General features: G+C 37.8%; 1 protein-coding gene across 3 annotated transcripts in view; it reads left to right on the plus strand.

The window, feature by feature from the left end:
- The window catches only part of RASSF9 (Ras association domain family member 9), a 61728-nt gene that overhangs the window by 25625 nt on the left and 17300 nt on the right, over window positions 1-18803 (plus strand). The window contains exon 1 of one of the 3 annotated variants that reach the window (XM_055586324.1): window positions 1767-2138. The exons of the other annotated variants lie outside the window; for them this stretch is intronic. Within the exon in view, the coding sequence (XP_055442299.1) occupies window positions 2092-2138 (47 nt within the window). The 5' untranslated portion in view covers window positions 1767-2091. Of the gene's footprint in view, window positions 1-1766; window positions 2139-18803 lie in introns of those variants that run through there. 3 annotated transcript variants of the gene reach the window in all.

Raw genomic sequence — 18803 nt, forward strand, 5'->3', positions numbered from 1 at the left:
TTGCTAAGTCGTTTCTGACTCTTTGCGATCCCATGGACTGTAGCCTGCCAAGCTCCTCTGTCCGTGGGATTTCCCAAGCATGAATACTGGAGTGAGTTGCCATTTCCCAGGGATTAAACCTGAGTCTCCTGCTTGGCTGGCAGATTCTTTATCACTGAGCCACCTGGGAAGCCCCATACAGGTATAAATTAATATGTATATATATAAACATATAAAACAAAATATGTCATTAATACTTACTACTTTTAGTATTTTAAAGATTTTCTCTGGCATCATTGCCACAGATGCATTTAAAAGATGACTGTATTTTTTAAAAATTGTCCTCTCTTCCAGGAGTAGATAAAAGGTAAGGGAAGCCTATCAGTGCTTCAATCCACGGGGTCACAAAGAGTTGGACATGACTGACTGAACTGAACTGAATGGAATTAAAGCACTGGCTATTCTAATAAATGAGCTAACATAACAATTAGGGACATATATGTGGCTTGTAATATTTATGTACAATTACAAATAATAAATTTTAAATAATAGTGCTATATAAAACACATATATGTATATACAGCACAGAGTACTAGGTAAGAATTATGATAAATTTTGGAAAGATGAGTTTTTTGAGCTCTGTAGAAATCTGTATAAATCAGTGCATATAAAAATAATAGAAAACTTTGAGATCACTCTTTTTTCGGTGTGCTTTTGTTGAGGGTCAGGAGTGTGCTCCCAAAGAAAGTATAAGCCTTTCATGTCCTTCGCTGAGGGCTAGAGATCCACTAGCCTGAAGTGTTACTCAGATTGAAGCCACAGTCCTTTGATTTTTTTTTTCCCCTCCCTTCCTCCAAGCAAAGATCAGAAGAGCGGCGGGGCTGGGGGCGGGCAGGAGGTGGCGCGAGGAGGTGGTAGACGAGAGGGGAGTCGGAGGAGAGGCGTGGAAATGAAATCTGAGAAAAAAATGTCTTGGGAAAATTCTGCAGGGCCTCGCCCCTGGACAGCGCTTTGTTTCTCACGGTGTCTCCGCGCAGGCGAGCTCCGCCCACCCCGCACCCGCGGGTTGCCGGGGTCCCGGGTTCGAGCCTACGTGGGACCGGGAGATGCCCCCAGCCCCTAGACCAGCACTACACACTTCCGTTGCCAGAAGGCCGCCCGGCGCGTCCTATCTCAATTTACTCGTCCAGGGGCGACAGCAAGCAGTTGGCTCTTCCTTCAAACTCTAAAAGGGCTAGTCAATGACAAAGATGGGGCGGGGTCGAGACCCCAAACCCTGGCTGGTTCCTGTGCCAGTGCTGCGATCTTTCAGCCCTGGAGCCCTTTGGTCCTTCAGGTCCTCCAACTTTTGAAAGATGAACTGGAAGAGTGGAGGAGCTGGGAACCTCTTAACCTCCTGAACTCGGGGGGCTAAGATTACGAGGTGGTCTTCGAGTACACCAGGACCCAGCCTCCAGCTTCGCTCCTCTAAGCCTGAGACCCCAGGCAGGGATTTTTGTGGCGAATCGCTAGGCAAAGAATTCTTGACCCTCACTCCTTCTGGCCTCAGTCAGATTACTTTTCACAGACTGGAGCTGGCTGGGAGGTGGGGGGTATTTACTTTTAAATCTTTTGTATGTGTTCACTACACCTTGTGTGGTTGGGTGTGGAGAGCGGGGGAGAGGGGTTTCCAAATCTAGTGAAATTCCCATTCGTGGGTATTATCATGCCTGTGGGGTTGGCAGTTCTTTAAAGTTTAGCAAGTCTGCAAATAACTACAGAGCACAATACAGTCCCCCTCCCTTCCTCTCTCTAGCTCTCTCTCTCCTTTTTTTTTTTTTTCCTTTTCCTGCCTCCAAACGCCTTCTTGGAGGCTGAAGCTGGGCAGGTCTCCAAAGGTACAGCAGCACAACAATCCCGCAGTTCAAAGTTAAGCAGCAGTTGCACAACTTTCAGCCGCTCTCTTTAGGCGGCTACTAATGAGCTAAGAAACCAGGAGCATCTGAGGAGGTGAAGAGGAAGCTCCCAGTTCTCCTCCCTCCACTCTATGAATCCAATCCCCCCATCCCACCCCCACTCTCACCCCCGAGAACTTTAAGATATCATCCTTGCTGCTCGCTGGCCTGGCGGACCATGGCTCCCTTTGGAAGAAACTTGCTAAAGACTCGGCATAAAAACAGGTAAAAGTTCAGCGTGTGTGTGTTCAGAAGCTTCTGCGTGAAAGTATGTGTTCTGTGGTAGTTAGATTCTGATTTAAAATGCTCTTGGGGGAATAAAGTCCTGGAGAGTTAGGTATTGTATTTGCACTCCAGTGGTAAGGATATTGTTCCAGTCACAGTGACTGCAGAGACCGCAGTGGAAGGATCTCTGAAAATAAAAAATGATGTTTTTAACTCCTTTTTTTCTTCCTTTGGCCACTGCTGGTTCCACCACTAGCATCCCGCTCTTTGTGCTTGTTGCCTTGCTTATTTGATAGTAGTGGAATGGCAAGTTTTCTTTTGTGTCAGACAGGATTTTAGTGTATTAGATGAAGATAGAACTACAATTTATTAGCTACTAATTAGAAAGAAACCAGAACTGCTGATACAGTCTGGAAACAATGCTTTGGCTCCCCTTTGAGTGGGGCATTCTTGAAACCTGGAAAGTTCCCAAAGAGAAAATTCTCTGTAGAGAAGCTTTTTGTGAACTCATTCTTTTGAAAATCTTTGAGAACGTTAGGTGATTTTAGGCACTAAAAAGGATTCAAACAGCTGTCCTCCTTAATCCTTATTATTACTATTTGATTTGATTTGCCATTTTTCAAGCCAGCAATGCCCATAGTGTAAATAAATGTATTTCACATACCTGCAAATTTTTCTTGGTATGTATTTATGTGTGTGTCAGTCCTATTAAATATTTTATTAACTCAAATACCACATTTTTATGCCTAAAAAAAATGTGAGGGTAACTGTAGAGAGGGGCTTTACTTTTTTAATATATTTTGACACAAGGGCTTTTCCACAACTTTTCTCTCAAACACGCTTGTTTGTACTTGTCATAATTTACGTAGTATAAATTTGAAAGCATATAATTACATGGCAGGAAATGATACGATTATTTTAGAGGGTCTGCATGCATTATAGTGGTACAACTTTAAAGTCAGTCTCTAGACTTTAATTTGGGCCTGAATGTCTACTTGAAAAACACTGTCATTATCTCTTTCCAAGTGTCTTTATGATTTAGTTGACTAAATTAAGAAATGAAAGCAGCAATAATCAGTACTATCAAACTTTCTAAATATGTTTTATTTTCTAATAATTTGAATATATATCACAAATATTTCTTATCGTTAATGAGACTATGTGTATGTTAAATGTATCTTAAAGAAAGTGAAAGTATTAGTCACTCAGTGTCCGACTCTTTGTGACCCCATGGACTGTAGCCTGCCAGGCTCGTCTGTCCATGGAATTCTCCAGACAAGAATACTGGAGTGAGTAGCCATTCCCTCCTCCAGGGGATCTTCCCAACCCAGGCATCAAACCCAGGTCTCCCGCACAGCATGCAGGCGGAATTTTTACTGTCTGAGCTACCAGGGTAGTCTTTAAAAATGTGGTAGTGATAGTTATCAAAAATAAGCTTGTATTTTAGTGCTGCCGATGCATTAAAAATTATTTCAAACAACTCCCTCTGCCAAAAGAAAATCCTTACTGCTTTTTGAACGGTATTTCAGTACCATTATTTCTGAAGTGTGTTTGTTTAATGCTGTAAAGATATATAAAAGATTACTTTGGGAAAGTTCATGGTATTATAAAACAAGTTTTGTTTTCGGTATAGTGATCTTTCTGAATAGCACCCCTGTAGATCAGAGTTGTTTTGTATTTGTATGTGTGTTTTAAATAACTCAAGAATTCTGTCATTGGTACGCCAAATAACCGTACAACAAATCTGGGTACACCCCTGGGAGTTTCCCTCCCACGTCTACTTCCGTTGCCTCAAATTGACTCTTCAACATCTGCCCATACAACTGGCTTTTGTTCATGGAGGTGAGTATAGAAACATTTTAATATGACCTTTTCTAGGCAAAATTATGAAAAAGTGGAAGCAGACAATGAAAGATGGGGAAGCTTAATAGTATTTTAAGTTACTCTGAGAAAATGGAATGGTATTGAAGTAATCGAAGGTGATGCTTTATTATGAACATGTGTTTTGGTGAAAGTGGTAGTAGTCTGTAATGACTGTAATAACTATGTTATTAAAGATTTGTATTTTTCCAATCCTTAAGAAACACTTAAACCCAGAGGTGACTTGGGATGTAAAACTGTGGGTATTTCCAACTAAGTAGGTAAATAAGCCACGTGGTGTGTTGAAAGAGAATTAATGTATATTTGTTTTCTTCAAGGTTTAGTTTTGCTATAGATGAGATTTTGTTTGTTTGTTTTGTCTGTTTTGTTTTTCCATATTCTCAAGGGTTAAACTACAAGTGAAATTTGGTTACAGGATTAAGTTTATCAATTTCAGTTCCCAAGTTCTATAATGATTTAAATAATTATACTCCAAAACATAGGAACCAAATAACTTTCCTTAAATGACAGGTGATTCATCCTTTGATCGATTCATTCTTCGATGATAAAACAGTTATCTGATAACAGCCAATGCATTCTTCAAGTACATAGTATAAAATTCCTTGTAAAAAGTAAAGGAAGAATTTGAGCAATGTATTTGTATACACTGTGATATAAAATGTGTGCAGTTAAAAGATTATTGTATCTTTGTCAGTAGGGAAATGAGGATTTTTGGAGGGAATATTAGGATTTTGAGATCATAAAATTTGAAGAAAGTTTGTTTATTGAAGTTTTCTGCGTCATGTTCTCTCTCTTTTCGGTTTTGTTCACTCTTATTAATAGAGTGATATTTAATCACCCAAGATTGAACCTCTTAAGGTAGTTCTGTCAGTAGTCTCATAATACAAGGATATTTGAGAGTCTTAAAGACAGATGAAAAATAAATGAAGCTTCAAAGTATGAAGCATAAAAACTTTTAGAAAACATGCCCTGTAAATGTTGAGGAGGGTAGAGCCATATCTGTGTAGTCCCCAGTCGGTTCAGTCGCTCAGTCATGTCCGACTCTTTGCGGCCCCATGGACTGCAGCAGGCCAGGCTTGCCTGTCCATCACCAGCCATCACCATTGTCTAGTCCCCATTGGTTCTAATTCTCAGGACAGCGCCCGACATGTGATGGACTTATATTGTACAGTTGTTTATGTAGTTTTATAAACTAAAATTGTTACTTGTACTCAAATAAAAAAAAACACGGCAACATTCTATTCTCTAGTCATCATCTGATATCACCTGGTATTATATAAATGTGAATACTCTGTAAAGGATTGATTGACAATTGATACAATCCAAAAACCAGGGAGATGGACAAAAAATTTATATGGATTTGAACACTAAGCTAATCCTACCCTACCAGAACATATTTTCTAAATGTTAAGAATTAGTCAATTCAAAAAACTGGAAAATAGTCTTCAGGAATACTGAGGATAATGCTTGGTCACAAAGCAATTTTATTTGGACACATAAACATTTTATGCTTTTCATTTCTAACTTTCATGTAAATATTTAAAAGAAATGGAGCCAATCTAAAATCTTTATGCTTAAATCAGAATAATTGTTTTACAACTTTCTGCTCGTTATAATATTTAACAGGAAGAGTACACTTTTCAGAAAACCCTTTGGTCTCAGGAAGTGGATTGTTCACTTTGTTTCTGTAATAATTAGAATGTCCTGTGATTGAATCCCAAAGATTGAGGATTACCTTCTTATGCAACTTTTTGTTCACATAAAGAATAAAAATGTTGGAGAGTCTAGATATTTTCTTTTCAATGAACAATTAAAGTTTATGAAAATGTTTTTAAAAAGTCGCTAGGCGGCTTTTGTTTCTCATAGAAAATCCAGAGAAGCAAATAATGAAGTGTGAATTCATTGGTATTCAAATGGACATTCAATAATTGAATTTAGATTATTAACATATTTAGGTACTCACAGAAGTTCCATCTGTGAGTGTGCTTATCTTTGTATTGTACTAGGTCACTTCAGTCGTGTCCAGCTCTTTGTGACCCTATAGACTCCTGGCAGGCTCCTCTGTCCATGGAATTCTCCAGGCAAGAATACTGGAGTGGGTTGCCATGCCCTCCTCCAGGGGATCTTCCCAACCCAAGGATCAAACCTGCGTCTCTTATGTCTCCTGCAGTGGCAAGCGAGTTCTTTACCACTAGCACCACCTGGGAAACCCCTACAATTCCTTGGTGTTTAATAAAATTTGGGGGCAGAGAATTGGTTGGACTTTTTACCAAACCTTGCTAGAAGCAAAAAATTGCCATTGTAAAGCAGTACTTCATACGTTTGTTGGAAATATAAAATTAGAATACTTTTTTCAGGTGATTCACTGAAAATTAACAATGATTATGAAAGAGTCTAATTGTGTGAATGCTGCTGCTGCTGCTAAGTCACTTCAGTCGTGTCCGACTCTGTGTGACCCCACAGGCGGCAGCCCACCAGGCTCCCCCGTCCCTGGGATTCTCCAGGCAAGAACACTGGAGTGGGTAATTGTGTGAATAAGACCTTATAATTATCGTTAGGTGTCATTCAGCTGGGCTTCTCAGGTGGGGCCAGTGGTAAAGAACCCTCATGCCAATGCAGGAGACATGTGTTTGATCCCTGGGTAGGGAAGGTTCCCCTGGAGGAGGCCTTGCCAACTCACTCCAGTATTCTTGCCTGGAGAATCCCACGGGCAGAGGAGGCTAACGGGCTACAGTCCATGGGGTCACAAAGAGTCTAACATGACTGAAATGACTTAGCATGCATGGATGCGATATTTAGACAACTTGTCTTTCCTTTGGCATTTTCCTATACCTATATCAGAGGTGATAACAAACTTTGCCCTAATATCAACTTGAAATCAAAAGTCTCCAAACATTTTGTAAAAAAATTAGTAGTAGTAAATAATACAGCTATATTGTTTTATAATTGACATATAATTTGCATTAAAATTTGCTTTTAAATGAATGAAAACATATCTAACCAAGTTTTCTAAAAATGGGTGCCTCATATTGCTCTTGGAAGCTCCGCATGCCACAAATACTTCATCAGAAGGAAGAATTAAGTTTTGTGCTCATGATAAAAATTGCTGGCAAGCCGGATGTTTTCTCTTTATAATTAGAAGTATGGTAATTTATGAATTCTGTAAAACAGGAAACTATCATGTGAACTATTTTGTCTAACCTCCAGTAAATATTTGAAATGCCCCGGAAACTGACTTGAGAAATGCCAGATATTTGAGTACGTACATCTTTTCAGTTCCCAGGTGTTCCTGAAAGAGATTTCCCCTGATGATACCTGGTAACTTAAGTAGTTATTACTTGGCAGCAGACAATGCATTAGGAACAATGATTGGAATGCTCTAACCCTGGCAAAAATACCCTGAGAGCAGTGGCTGTGCTGAAATTGAGCCCTAGGTTAAATCTTGAATTGTTACTCAAAAAACTACAAGCCAACTTAGAGCCCAGTACGTAAGATGCTTTATTATGCACCATATCAATTCGTGAAACATGTAAAGATGAAAATCTTAAGGATTTTTTTATATTTAAAAGTTTGTAGCTGGTTAACAGTTTTATTTATATGGCCTTTTTATTAGCTAGACTGTATAACTTAGAAAGTTTTGATGTTATTTGGTTGGTATATATTTGGGTAGATCTCTAAGTAATTCACAAAACTATGGCTCTCTTCTTTTGATTTTATTTCTAAAAATGGAAAAAAGTTGAAGTAGTAGTATGAGTTTACCTCTTCCAGGTAAATGTGGATGCCAGTCCTTGATAAGAAATCTCTTAGTAACATATTGGCTTTCTTAAACAAGGCAACATGCCATCTGCATTGTGTACATATGACCGGAAAACATTCAGCATACTTCTGTGTAATAATGTTCTTTAGTGTATACTTGCCTGGGAGTTTTAAAAGATATCCATTTGGCAAAATATGCATAACGCATACAACATTGATTAGTGTATATCTCTTTTTTTAAAAAATGGGTTCTGATTCAATTATTGGGGAGACTATTGCAAGGCTACACCTTCTAGAGATATCTGTTGCGTATTGCATATCTGCATAGATTGCGTATCTGTTGATTGTAACTTGAAGTAATTACTAATGCAAATGGTCACCCAACAGCAAAGTATTTAATAATTACTTGTGTGAATGAAATAGAGTCTTGGGGAGATGTTTAGCATTGGCAGTGATCAGTAAACTATTTCAAGAACAAAAATGAGTGATGGGTATTAAATATGCTGACTGACAAGGCAAATTACTCTCAATGGTTTATATCTGCGTGTTAGAAATGCCCACTGTTTTTATAAGTAAGATGACTTAAGATATCTATAAAAAATTCTCATAGAGTATACACACTCAGTGAGATCAGGGACCTCTCCTATCTTGTTTCTTTCTAGATAAAATTGAGTAGGTGCTCAATAAAACTTGTTGATTGAATAAATGAATTCATATACTCCCCAAATACAGCTGGTCCCCATAAAGCATTTGTATCAGAGTTGTACATTTGTGGTGAACAGATTCATGGGTAGTCAAAGAATGAATCCATAAATTCATGGCTGACCTCTCATCATCCCAGCTTCTAGGCTCAAGTCCTTGCTTTTAGATGGTTAAGGGCCATCTATGAGAAATAGATGCTGTAAGAGACTTTTACTGGACTCCTGGTAAAAAACAAACCAAGGCACAGGGTGATTCATTCTCCTCTAGGGATGCTCTCACTTCCGCTCATGCTCCTTGAATGTAGCCATGTATGTATGTGAGTTAGGTTTGGCGGGTGATGGTAGCTGGCTATTCTAGACCCCACTGTTGAATGTAGAACATTTCCTCCTTCTGTGGAGACAAGAGGGAAATACAGTTGGGGACCAGTTTGTTTTCTCACATGAAAGGAGGATTTATGCTCTTTGTATATGACAATTACAGTTATGAGACAATGGGAAAATGCTAGAAATAGGCAGAAAGTAATCTTAATTGAAAATTCCAGTTCTTTAGTCACCTAAAGTTTAGGTCTTATCTCGGATTTGCCATCACTGGTTGTGTGCATCTTTTTTTAAAGTCTTTATGGAATTTGTTACAATATTGCTTCTGTTTTATGTTTTGTTTTTTTGGCCTCAAGACACGTAGGATCTTCTCTCCTGACTAAGGATGGAACCCAAACCCTCTGCATTGGAAGGCAAAGTCTTAATTACTGGACTGCCTGGGCAGTCCCTATTTTATCTTTCTAATGCAACAATAACAGTAACAAGAGCAAGCAAAGGCAATTTTTTTTTTTAACAGAAAACAGAAAAATTCTGTAAAGCAGTTATCCTGCAAAGGCAAAATGTTAAGTTTGACAGTTGAAGGGGTTGCTCTTTAAGTAGAGGAAATACACAATTATGATTAATAATACACTAAAGTCATTATGGGGCCTCGGAATGTGACTGTGCAAATGAGGAAGCCCTTATGCCTCAACTTCATTAGATTCAGAGTAAATCCATTTATAACACATCTTAAAACACTTACTATGTGCACTAAGTAATTTACATAATACTTAAAATTGCCCTGTGAAGAAGGTACGACTTTTTCCCCTGTTTCATACATATTAGTCACTTAAGACCCAGAGTAGTGCAACAATTAATAAGTGGCAGAGACAGAATTCGAATCCATCCTCTTAACCATTACTCTGCATGGTTTATTTAGTATTTAGTTTTCTCATCTCTAACACAGAGTTAATCCTAAACCATCAAGAATTTGGATTAAATCTGAATATAAATAAAAACTTAGCACAGTGCTAGGAAAGTAAAAATTCAGTAAATATTCACTCCTTGTTTAAGTCTCTTGGATTAAATATGTTATGAAGTATATCTTAAATTTTTAATACCTAAACATGATATTTTGTGGTTCAAAATTTCAACCTTGACTCACTAGAACTCTGGTCTCTTTTCCTGATCACCACTGATCTCTTTTCCTCCCTAGATACAAAGAGGTAACATCAAAAATGACCGAATGTAATCAGATATAAGTATATAAATGTTGCACAGTACTAACTTTGGATCTTGATGAAATATTTCAATTCTGACAGTTTTACCTTTAATTGTCATCTCAGCAAATCTTAGCAAAATTAATTGTCATCACATCTCATCTTAGCAAAATTATGAGACAATTAATGATTTTGCAATGTATAGCATAGGGCTTCCCAGGTGGCGCTAGTGGTAAAGGACCTCCTGCCAATGCAGGGGACTTAAGAGACATGAGTTCCATCCCTGGGTAGGGAAGATCCCCTGGAGGAAGGCATGACAGCTCACTCCAGTATTCTTGCTTAGAGAATCCCATGGACCGGGGAGCCTAGTGGGCTACAGTTCACAGGGTTGCAAAGAGTCAGACACAAGTGAAGTGACTTAGCATGTAGCAATGCTCAGCATGGTTTAAGAGACAGTTATTTATGTGCCTCTGTGAACTTTAACTAAAACGAAATGATACATAATTTGAATATTTTAGTATTATCTTTGTTTAATAATATGAGAGACTGAATCGCATACTTAAGGTGTCTTTCATGTTTCAAGCTTCTGTGATTTTAAAATTCCCCCTGCAGAATATAATTCAATTCTCTTGTCCTGCTTTTTATGCCTTTTCAAGAAAACTTTTAAAAATGGAATTGAAAGAAAGATTTTTTCTTGTAATTTTACTTTACTTAAACATCTCATGCATTGCCACATAACCTCCACCATGAAAGGTAACATTATGGTAAAAGTCAAATGGTTTATTTTCAATTATAAAGAGACATGATTAGTTTATAAATTATAATATTAAGAATTATTGAGTATTTGCTAAGCACAATTCTAAGTTTAGTAGCACAAATGTAAAAATGTTAGGAATAGCTATCATTTTATTTTATTTCTTCAGGACTGGTAAACAATGTATTTCGTATTGTACCAAACATGCAAAGACACAACCTCATTCCTAAGAGATTAAACTCCTAATTGAGAAAACAGCACTATAGTAGCTCATGCATGAAATTGTTTTTTTAAAATCACTCTTCCATGGGAAACTATCATTGACAGGGTAAATAAAGTCATAATCTTTATACTACAATTTAAAAAAATGAAAGTATAATCTTTTAGAGTTGAGGAAGGCTGTTCCTCTGTAGAGTAGCTGCTCACTAAATGTTTTTGATTGATTCTAAATAGAAATACATAATAGAGAAGTAAATGGAGAAAAATAAAAATAAAAGGAGCATCATCATAATTAGATAGTGTTTATTGAACTCCCACAGTTATGTGACAGGCTTGGACAAGAGAAGGGAACACAACAAGGTATATAAAGAGAGGTAGGAGGGGACTGAATCATACAAAGCTAGGAATGACTCAGGGTGATCAAAAGAGAAGAATTCAGGAAGCCCGCAGAAATAGGGTCGGTTTGGCAAGAATCCAGAATCTTGCTTGGGTTGGTGAAAACAATATTTGACAATTGAGAAAAATGTTAAGGATGTGTTTATATAACAGTAATAGACTTACAGTCAACTTTAATTGACTGATGTTTATTCTAATAATCATGTTAAACTGGTCAGTCTATCAGTTTATAGAATTGAGTTGTTCTACTATTTTGTGGATCTTTTAAATTTTAGCTCTACTAACGCAGATAGTGGTCCAATTTCAACAAATTTTCATCCTCACTAATTATGGTGTATAATTGGTAGGAATTTTGTGTCTGGGTTTTACTGATGTACACAGTATATACTTGGTCTCAACCAATGACTGAGATATTTTATAGCCACCTAAGATGTCTTTGGTTACTCTTATGCTCCTCATTTACTCTGATTTTTTTCAGTCCTTCTAGAATTCCCTGCAGTTATGGTTAACTGAAGGTATGTAAGAACTATTAGCAGTGAATCAGCTTGGGGGGACCACAGACCTTCTTGGGCTTTCCAGCTGGTGCTAGTGCTAAAGGGCCCATCTGCCAACACAGGCAACGTAAGAGACATGGGTTTGATCCCTGGGAAGATCCACTGGAGGAGAGCATGGCAACCCAATCCAGTGTTCTTGCCTGGAGAATCCCATGGACAGACGAGCCTGGCGGGCTACAGTCTATAGGGTAGCAAAGAGTCAGACATGACTGAAGTGACTTAGCATGCACACCCCCACAGATCTTGAGAGTAGAACTTGTAGATGTGTATTTTTAGCTCTGCACATAATTACCTTTGTCTGGAAGCTATGAGAGATGCTATTGAAAAACCATGGAGTAGACATATAATAACTACAATCTCATAAGAAGAAAAGAATTGTACACAATTAGCAAAGCACTTATGAAACTATAGTGGACCTTTGAGTTCTACCATTTTTTATGCACAGGAAGTCAAGCACTTTATAGCAGGCAACCACAAAGTGTTAGATTTAATTTCTTGACTGCTTGTTCTTCTACTTTGGTAGTGAAAGTCAAAGAACTTTTTCTTAGAATTACTAATAATAGGCATGGAACTTAGATTAAGTTTGTTTTTTTTAATGATCATTTTTAGTGGTTCTACTTTTAGCTAGGAGAACTTGCTTAATCGCAGTTTACAGAATTATGTAAAATGGCAGCTTTTGTTATGCATTGCCTTATGTAGTCTCAGCATATAATAGTATCGCTTTATTATCTACCTTAACATCTGAAAATAAAACATTCTCAACTCTCCCACTCTATCAGATTTGGTATCTACTTGTATATATTTCCCTTGTTTGGACTCAAGATAATGGTTATTTGATGATTTTTAAAAATTCAAAAATATCAAATGAATCCCTTTCTTTGGGGGCATTAATAAGATTAAATGGACCTTACTTTAAGGAAATTGTTGCTTGGTAGACACACAGACATACTTTAATTAAAATACAGGCAGGTATTTTAAAACATCATAATAAAATCTGTGCTTTCAACAAAAATATTTATTTACCTTAAAATGTGTGCCACACGTTTTTCTGTGTGTTGCAGATAAAAAAGTGAGAAAGACAGTCAATCTCTCTATTCTTATTGAGGTTATAGTGCCATGGTGGACAGGCAGACAGTAAGCAAACAATAAATGAACAAGAAATTTCAGGTAGAGATTACAGTTATAGGAATCACTATAAAGACAGAACTATAAGAATTCAAAACTGAGTAGAAGGCCATGATAGAAAGTATCAGGATGGGAAATAACCAATCAATGATAACTATAATTTGGGCTCTGAGTAAATAGGAATATAGTTGGATCATCATAAAGAAAAGAAAAAATGGCAAGAGTAATTTGAGGGAGGGAAGAACATGAGGGTGAAGAGTAAAAAAATTCAAGGTGTCCTTTGAATGTTACCAAATATTCCACCTCCAAACACCTGGTGTTTGGACACACTGCACATTGAAAGCAGCCTTTCATCCAGCCTACTCCCATCCCGCCTGACATCCATATGGGACTGATTAATATGGAACATAATGCACCTGGAATGGGACTTTAAAGGCAAAACACACTAGTTTCCCAGCCAAGACCTTCAAGCTGACTAATCCTATGTTAAACCCACTCATTCTTCATACAGCATTTCACTGCCATCGTCTTAGTGAGCCTTCACTCATTGCCTTTGGCTGAAATTACTTCCAAACATGGTCATGACTTCCATGAGATTATGCATTCTACTGTATAAAGGCCAGATTATTTTTACTTTCTTTTATTTTTAATTGGAGGATAATTGCTGTACAACATGAATCAGCTATATATATACACATATATCCACTGCCTCTTGAACCTCCCTCACACTATTTTTACTTTCTTATCCCCTAAAGAATAATACATATAACCACTGTATAGATATCAGAGTTCAAATAATATTTTAGTAATTAAATAAACAGAATCTAGATTTTTGATACAAGTAAATCATCTAGGTCAGGAGTCGGTAAACTTTTTGTGTAAAAGGTCATATAATAAATGTTTAGGTTATTCCCACCATAATGTCTCAACCACTCAACTCTTTCCATGTGGTGTGAAATAGACAATTCAGAATTAAGTGGGTGTGACTATACATAAACAAATTTTTATTTACATGGAGTGGATAGTTATAACCAGCAGGTCCTAGTTGACTGAAAAATTCCTTTTATTTATTTCTCCCTCAAAACCCTTCCACCACTCATGCTCCAAAAAGATTAATAAATAAAAGAATACTTAGGTAGACATGGTGACTGTGTTAAAGGGGGATGAGCTAGAGAAAAAATCTAGGAAGACTCCCAATTTGCAAACTCGAGTGAAATGGCAGGGTGATAGTGATTCCCTTTTGTTAGGATGGGAAATCAAGAGATGGAAGAGTTTGAGATGTGTGAGGAGGAAATGGTGAATTCATTTTGATGGGCCATGCTTGAGGTGGCTATAATATAAAGATCAAGTAAACATGTAAATATTAAGTTGGGAATATTGGTCTAGAGCTCAAAGGAAAAAATAATAGATTTTGGAACTGTCATCATACAGCTGGTTGATAAGCTTGTGGCTGACATTACAGTCACCCATAAGATATATCAGTTCAGCTCAGTTTAGTCGCTCAGTCATGTCCAACTCTTTGGACCCCATAAATCGCAGCACGCCAGGCCCCCTGGTTCATCACCAACTCCTGGAGTCCACCCAAACCCATTTCCACAGAGTCAGTGATGCCATCCAACCATCTCATCCTCTGCCATCCCCTTCTCCTTCTGCCTTCAATCTTTCCCAGCATCAGGGTCTTTTCAAATGAGTCAGCTCTTTGCATCAGGTGGCCAAAGTATTGGAGTTTCAGCTTTAGCATCAGTCCTTCCAATGAACACCCAGGACTGATCTCCTTCAGGATAGACTGGTTGGATCTCCTTGCAGTCCAAGGGACTCTCAAGAGTCTTCTCCAACACCACAGTTCAAAAGCATCAATTCTTCAGCACTTAGCTTTCTTTATAGTCCAACTCTCACATCCATACATGACCACTGGAAAAACCATAGCTTTGACTAGATGGACCTTTGTTGACAAAGTGATGTCTCTGCTTTTAATATGCTGTCTATGTTGGTCATAACTTTCCTTCCAAGGAGTAAGCGTCTTTTAATTTCATGGCTGCAATCACCATCTGCAGTGCTTTTGGAGCCCCCCAAAATCAATTCAGCCACTGTTTCCACTGTTTCCCCATCTATTTGCCATGAAGTGATGGGACTGGATGCCATGAACTTAGTTTTCTGAATGTTGAGCTTTAAGCCAACTTTTTCACTCTCCACTTTCATTTTCATCAAGAAGCTCTTTAGTTCTTCTTCACTTTCTGCCATAAGGGTGGTATCATCTCCATATCTGAGGTTATTGATATTTCTCCCGGCAATCTTCATTCTAGCTTGGGCTTCTTCCAACCCAGCATTTCTTATGATGTACTCTGCATAAAAGTTAAATAAGCAGGGTGACAATATACAGCCTTGACGTACTCCTTTTCCTATTTGGAACCAGTCTGTTGCTCCATGTGCAGTTCTAACTGTTGCCTCCTGACCTGCATACAGGTTTCTCAAGAGGCAGGTCAGGTCATCTGGTATTCCCAGATATCTCTTTCAGAATTTTCCACAGTTTATTGTGATCCCCACAGTCAAAGGCTTTGGCATAGTCAATAAAGCAGAAATAGATGTTTTTCTGGAACTCTCTTGCTTTTTTGATGTTCCAGCAGATGTTTTCAATTTGATCTCTGGTTCCTCTGCCTTTTCTAAAACCAGCTTGAACATCTGGAAGTTCACAGTTCGCATATTGCTGAAGCCTGGCTTGGAGAATTTTGAGCATTACTTTACTCACATGTGAGATGAGTGCAATTGTACAGTAGTTTGAGCATCTTTGGCATTGCCTTTCTTTGGGGTTGGAATGAAAACTGACTTTTTCCAGTCCTGTGTATATAGTGAGACAAGAAATGAGTCATTAAAAACCTGGAAGATGCCTATTGTACCAGTTATCATTTACTGATAATAAAAGCATCATAAAAATTAGTGGCTGAAAACATTTTTTTTTTGGCCACATGGGGTCTTAGTTGCAGCATGTGGGGTATAGTTGCAACATGTGGGATCTAGTTTCCCAACCAAGGATCTAACCTGGGCATCTTGCATTGGGAGAATGGAGTTTTAGCCATTGGACTACTAGGAAAGTTCTAGCAATGCATTATTTGCTTTGATTTTCTGGGTAAACTGGGATCGTTATTTTGGTTTTTACTTGAGCTTTCTCATGAGCAGTGAGTTAGTCAAGGCTTAGGATCCAGTGGGTCAACTGGTCAACTGAGATGGCTGGATCACCCTGTCTTTCCATGTGGTCTTTCATCTCAAGTTTTTTCATTAAACAGCAGTCTCAGAACAACATTCCAGGAGGAAGAAGGCGAAGTTGCAAGATTTCTTGAAGCCTGGACTCTAGAACGTGCACATGTGGTTTTCATTGCATTCTATTGGCCATACTTAGTCCCAAAGTCTATTCAAGGAAAAAGAAATAGATTCCATCTTTCAATGGAAAAAGCTGCAAAGAATTAGTGGCCACCCCTGCATCACATCTACATTTATTGAGTATGCAGAAACAAGGGCCACGTCAGAACTGAAAAGAAGTTAGAAAGGGAAAGAAAGAAAGAGTAAAGTTATGAAGTCAAGGGAACAGACTACTGCAAAAGTGAGAGGAAAAGGTCACAACATAAATCTTATAAAGAGGTCAAGTCAGATCAGTTCCAAAAATAGCAATTGGATTTAGAGATTACATTTGATAAAGCTAGGAAGAAATGTGTCTGCTGTGGGTGTGTGGTGGTGGAAGTTACTTTAAAGTGGTTGTTATTGGAAAGAGGTGAATTGGAGAAAGTGACTGTGGGTTATTATTTGAGTTTGTGAAGGAAAAATAGTTGAGGTGTGTGTGTGGTCAAATTGTGTGACCTGATTGTAGGAAGGACCAGAAGCAAAGATAGAAGATATAAAGAGTTTGAAGAGTGAAGAGAAGTCGCTCAGTCATGTCCAGCTCTTTGCGACCCCATGGACTGTAGCCTACCAGGCTCCTTGGTCCATGGGATTTTCCAGGCGTGAATACTGGAGTGGGTTGCCATTTTCTTCTCCAGGGGATCTTCCTGACCCAGGGATTGAAACCGGGTCTCCCGCATTGTAGGCAGACGCTTTACCATCCAAGCTACCAGGGAAGCAAGAAGGGATAAACCGGGACTTCCCTGGTTGTCCAGTGGTTAAGAATCCACCCTGCAATGCAGGGAACAGGGGTTTGATCCCTAGTTGGTGAACTAAGATCCCACATGCCCCGGAGCAGCTGAGCCCCTGTGCTGCAGCTACTTAGCCTGAGCTCCACAATTAAAGAATTCTGTGCGTCACAACAAAAGATCCCACATGCTGCAATGAAGATCCCACATGCTGCAGCTGAGATCCCACTCAGCCACATAAATAAATAAAAATGAAATTATTTTAAAACATTATAAAAGAAGGGATAAATTATGAAGCAAAGTCCTAGAGGAGGTGGAGACAGTGACATTCAGAGGCTATTAAAGAGTTAAAAACTTTTGAGAAGGTAAATGGATGTAAGATACTTTTCATATAGATGACCAGTATTTTTCTTTTATCAATAACATTTTCAAGTAGCTCTTTAAAAAAATGGCATGAGGCCCTGGTATATTCTTATTTCTACAAGTAATTTACTTGTTGCTCTTTAGGTAATTGATTTGTGATTAATGTGAAGAGATGATTATTTTAGATAAAACTTCCAGTTGGAAATCACAGTTTATTACTGTTTATTATAGACCATATTCAGAATGTAGAAATCAGGAATAAAGGAGCTCCTCTTATGTTTTCAGGTATCCTACTGGATAATTAAAATTCTTACATATTTCTAGTGCCATTCAAATCTGCCATCATATTTCAGAACACATTTAGAGAGGGATGAGTAGGTGGCTGCAGGCAAATACAAGCTGAAAATCACCGTCATTAGAAAACAGCTTCCACTAAGAAGGCAAAACCAATTATGGGCTTAGCTGCCAAAAGGAAAACGAATGTTAGTAGTTGACATAACTACAGCTATTGTTAAACTAAATATTCAGGCTGGATAACTTTCCGTTAATGAATATGCTCTGTTGTTATGAAATATTTCTTTACAAAGTACAAATCAATAAGGAAATTTTAGGTATTTGTGAAGCATGGGTAACACTTGGAAGTAAGCCCTAGAATTTCCAATAAGATTAGATATTTTCTCAGCATTTCATCTGATAAACACTACATGTTAATATTTACATTTTGAATATAATCAACTTCCGGAATTTGAACTATAAGCTTAGTTTACTTAACCCCCTGTAATCTCCAATACACATTCTTTACACATCCCCTTCCCTTTTCTCTGTTTATGGGAATTATGTATAGTATTATAGGACCCTGTAGTGATGGAATGTTTAGGGTTTTTCTTATCTTATATGACTGGCTTATATTATTACACCCTAGAAAATTAAAACTGATATTAGTAATGCATAGAACTAGTGATTTTTTCTATGTATATGTATGCATAAAATTTTAATTTTCAAGATAGTTTGAATATTTTGCTGCCCCTATTTTTCATAGAATGATTAATTTTCTGAAGGACTCCAGTTTTAAAACTATTTGAATAAAATGTGACTAAAATAAATAGTTTGTGCTTAATGAAAACTATTTGATAGCACTATTTTCATCCTTCATCTATCAAAACAGTAATCCAAATTTGCATAGCAGCCTTGCTATGCAAAGACTTGTATTATTTGTGATCTGACTTGACCTGTGATTATCTCTTCCTGAGACTGCAGTACTATGATCTCAAAAATGTTACT

This window comes from Bubalus kerabau, chromosome 1, assembly GCF_029407905.1.
Source record: "Bubalus kerabau isolate K-KA32 ecotype Philippines breed swamp buffalo chromosome 1, PCC_UOA_SB_1v2, whole genome shotgun sequence".
In the NCBI taxonomy this organism is placed as follows: domain Eukaryota; kingdom Metazoa; phylum Chordata; class Mammalia; order Artiodactyla; family Bovidae; genus Bubalus; species Bubalus kerabau.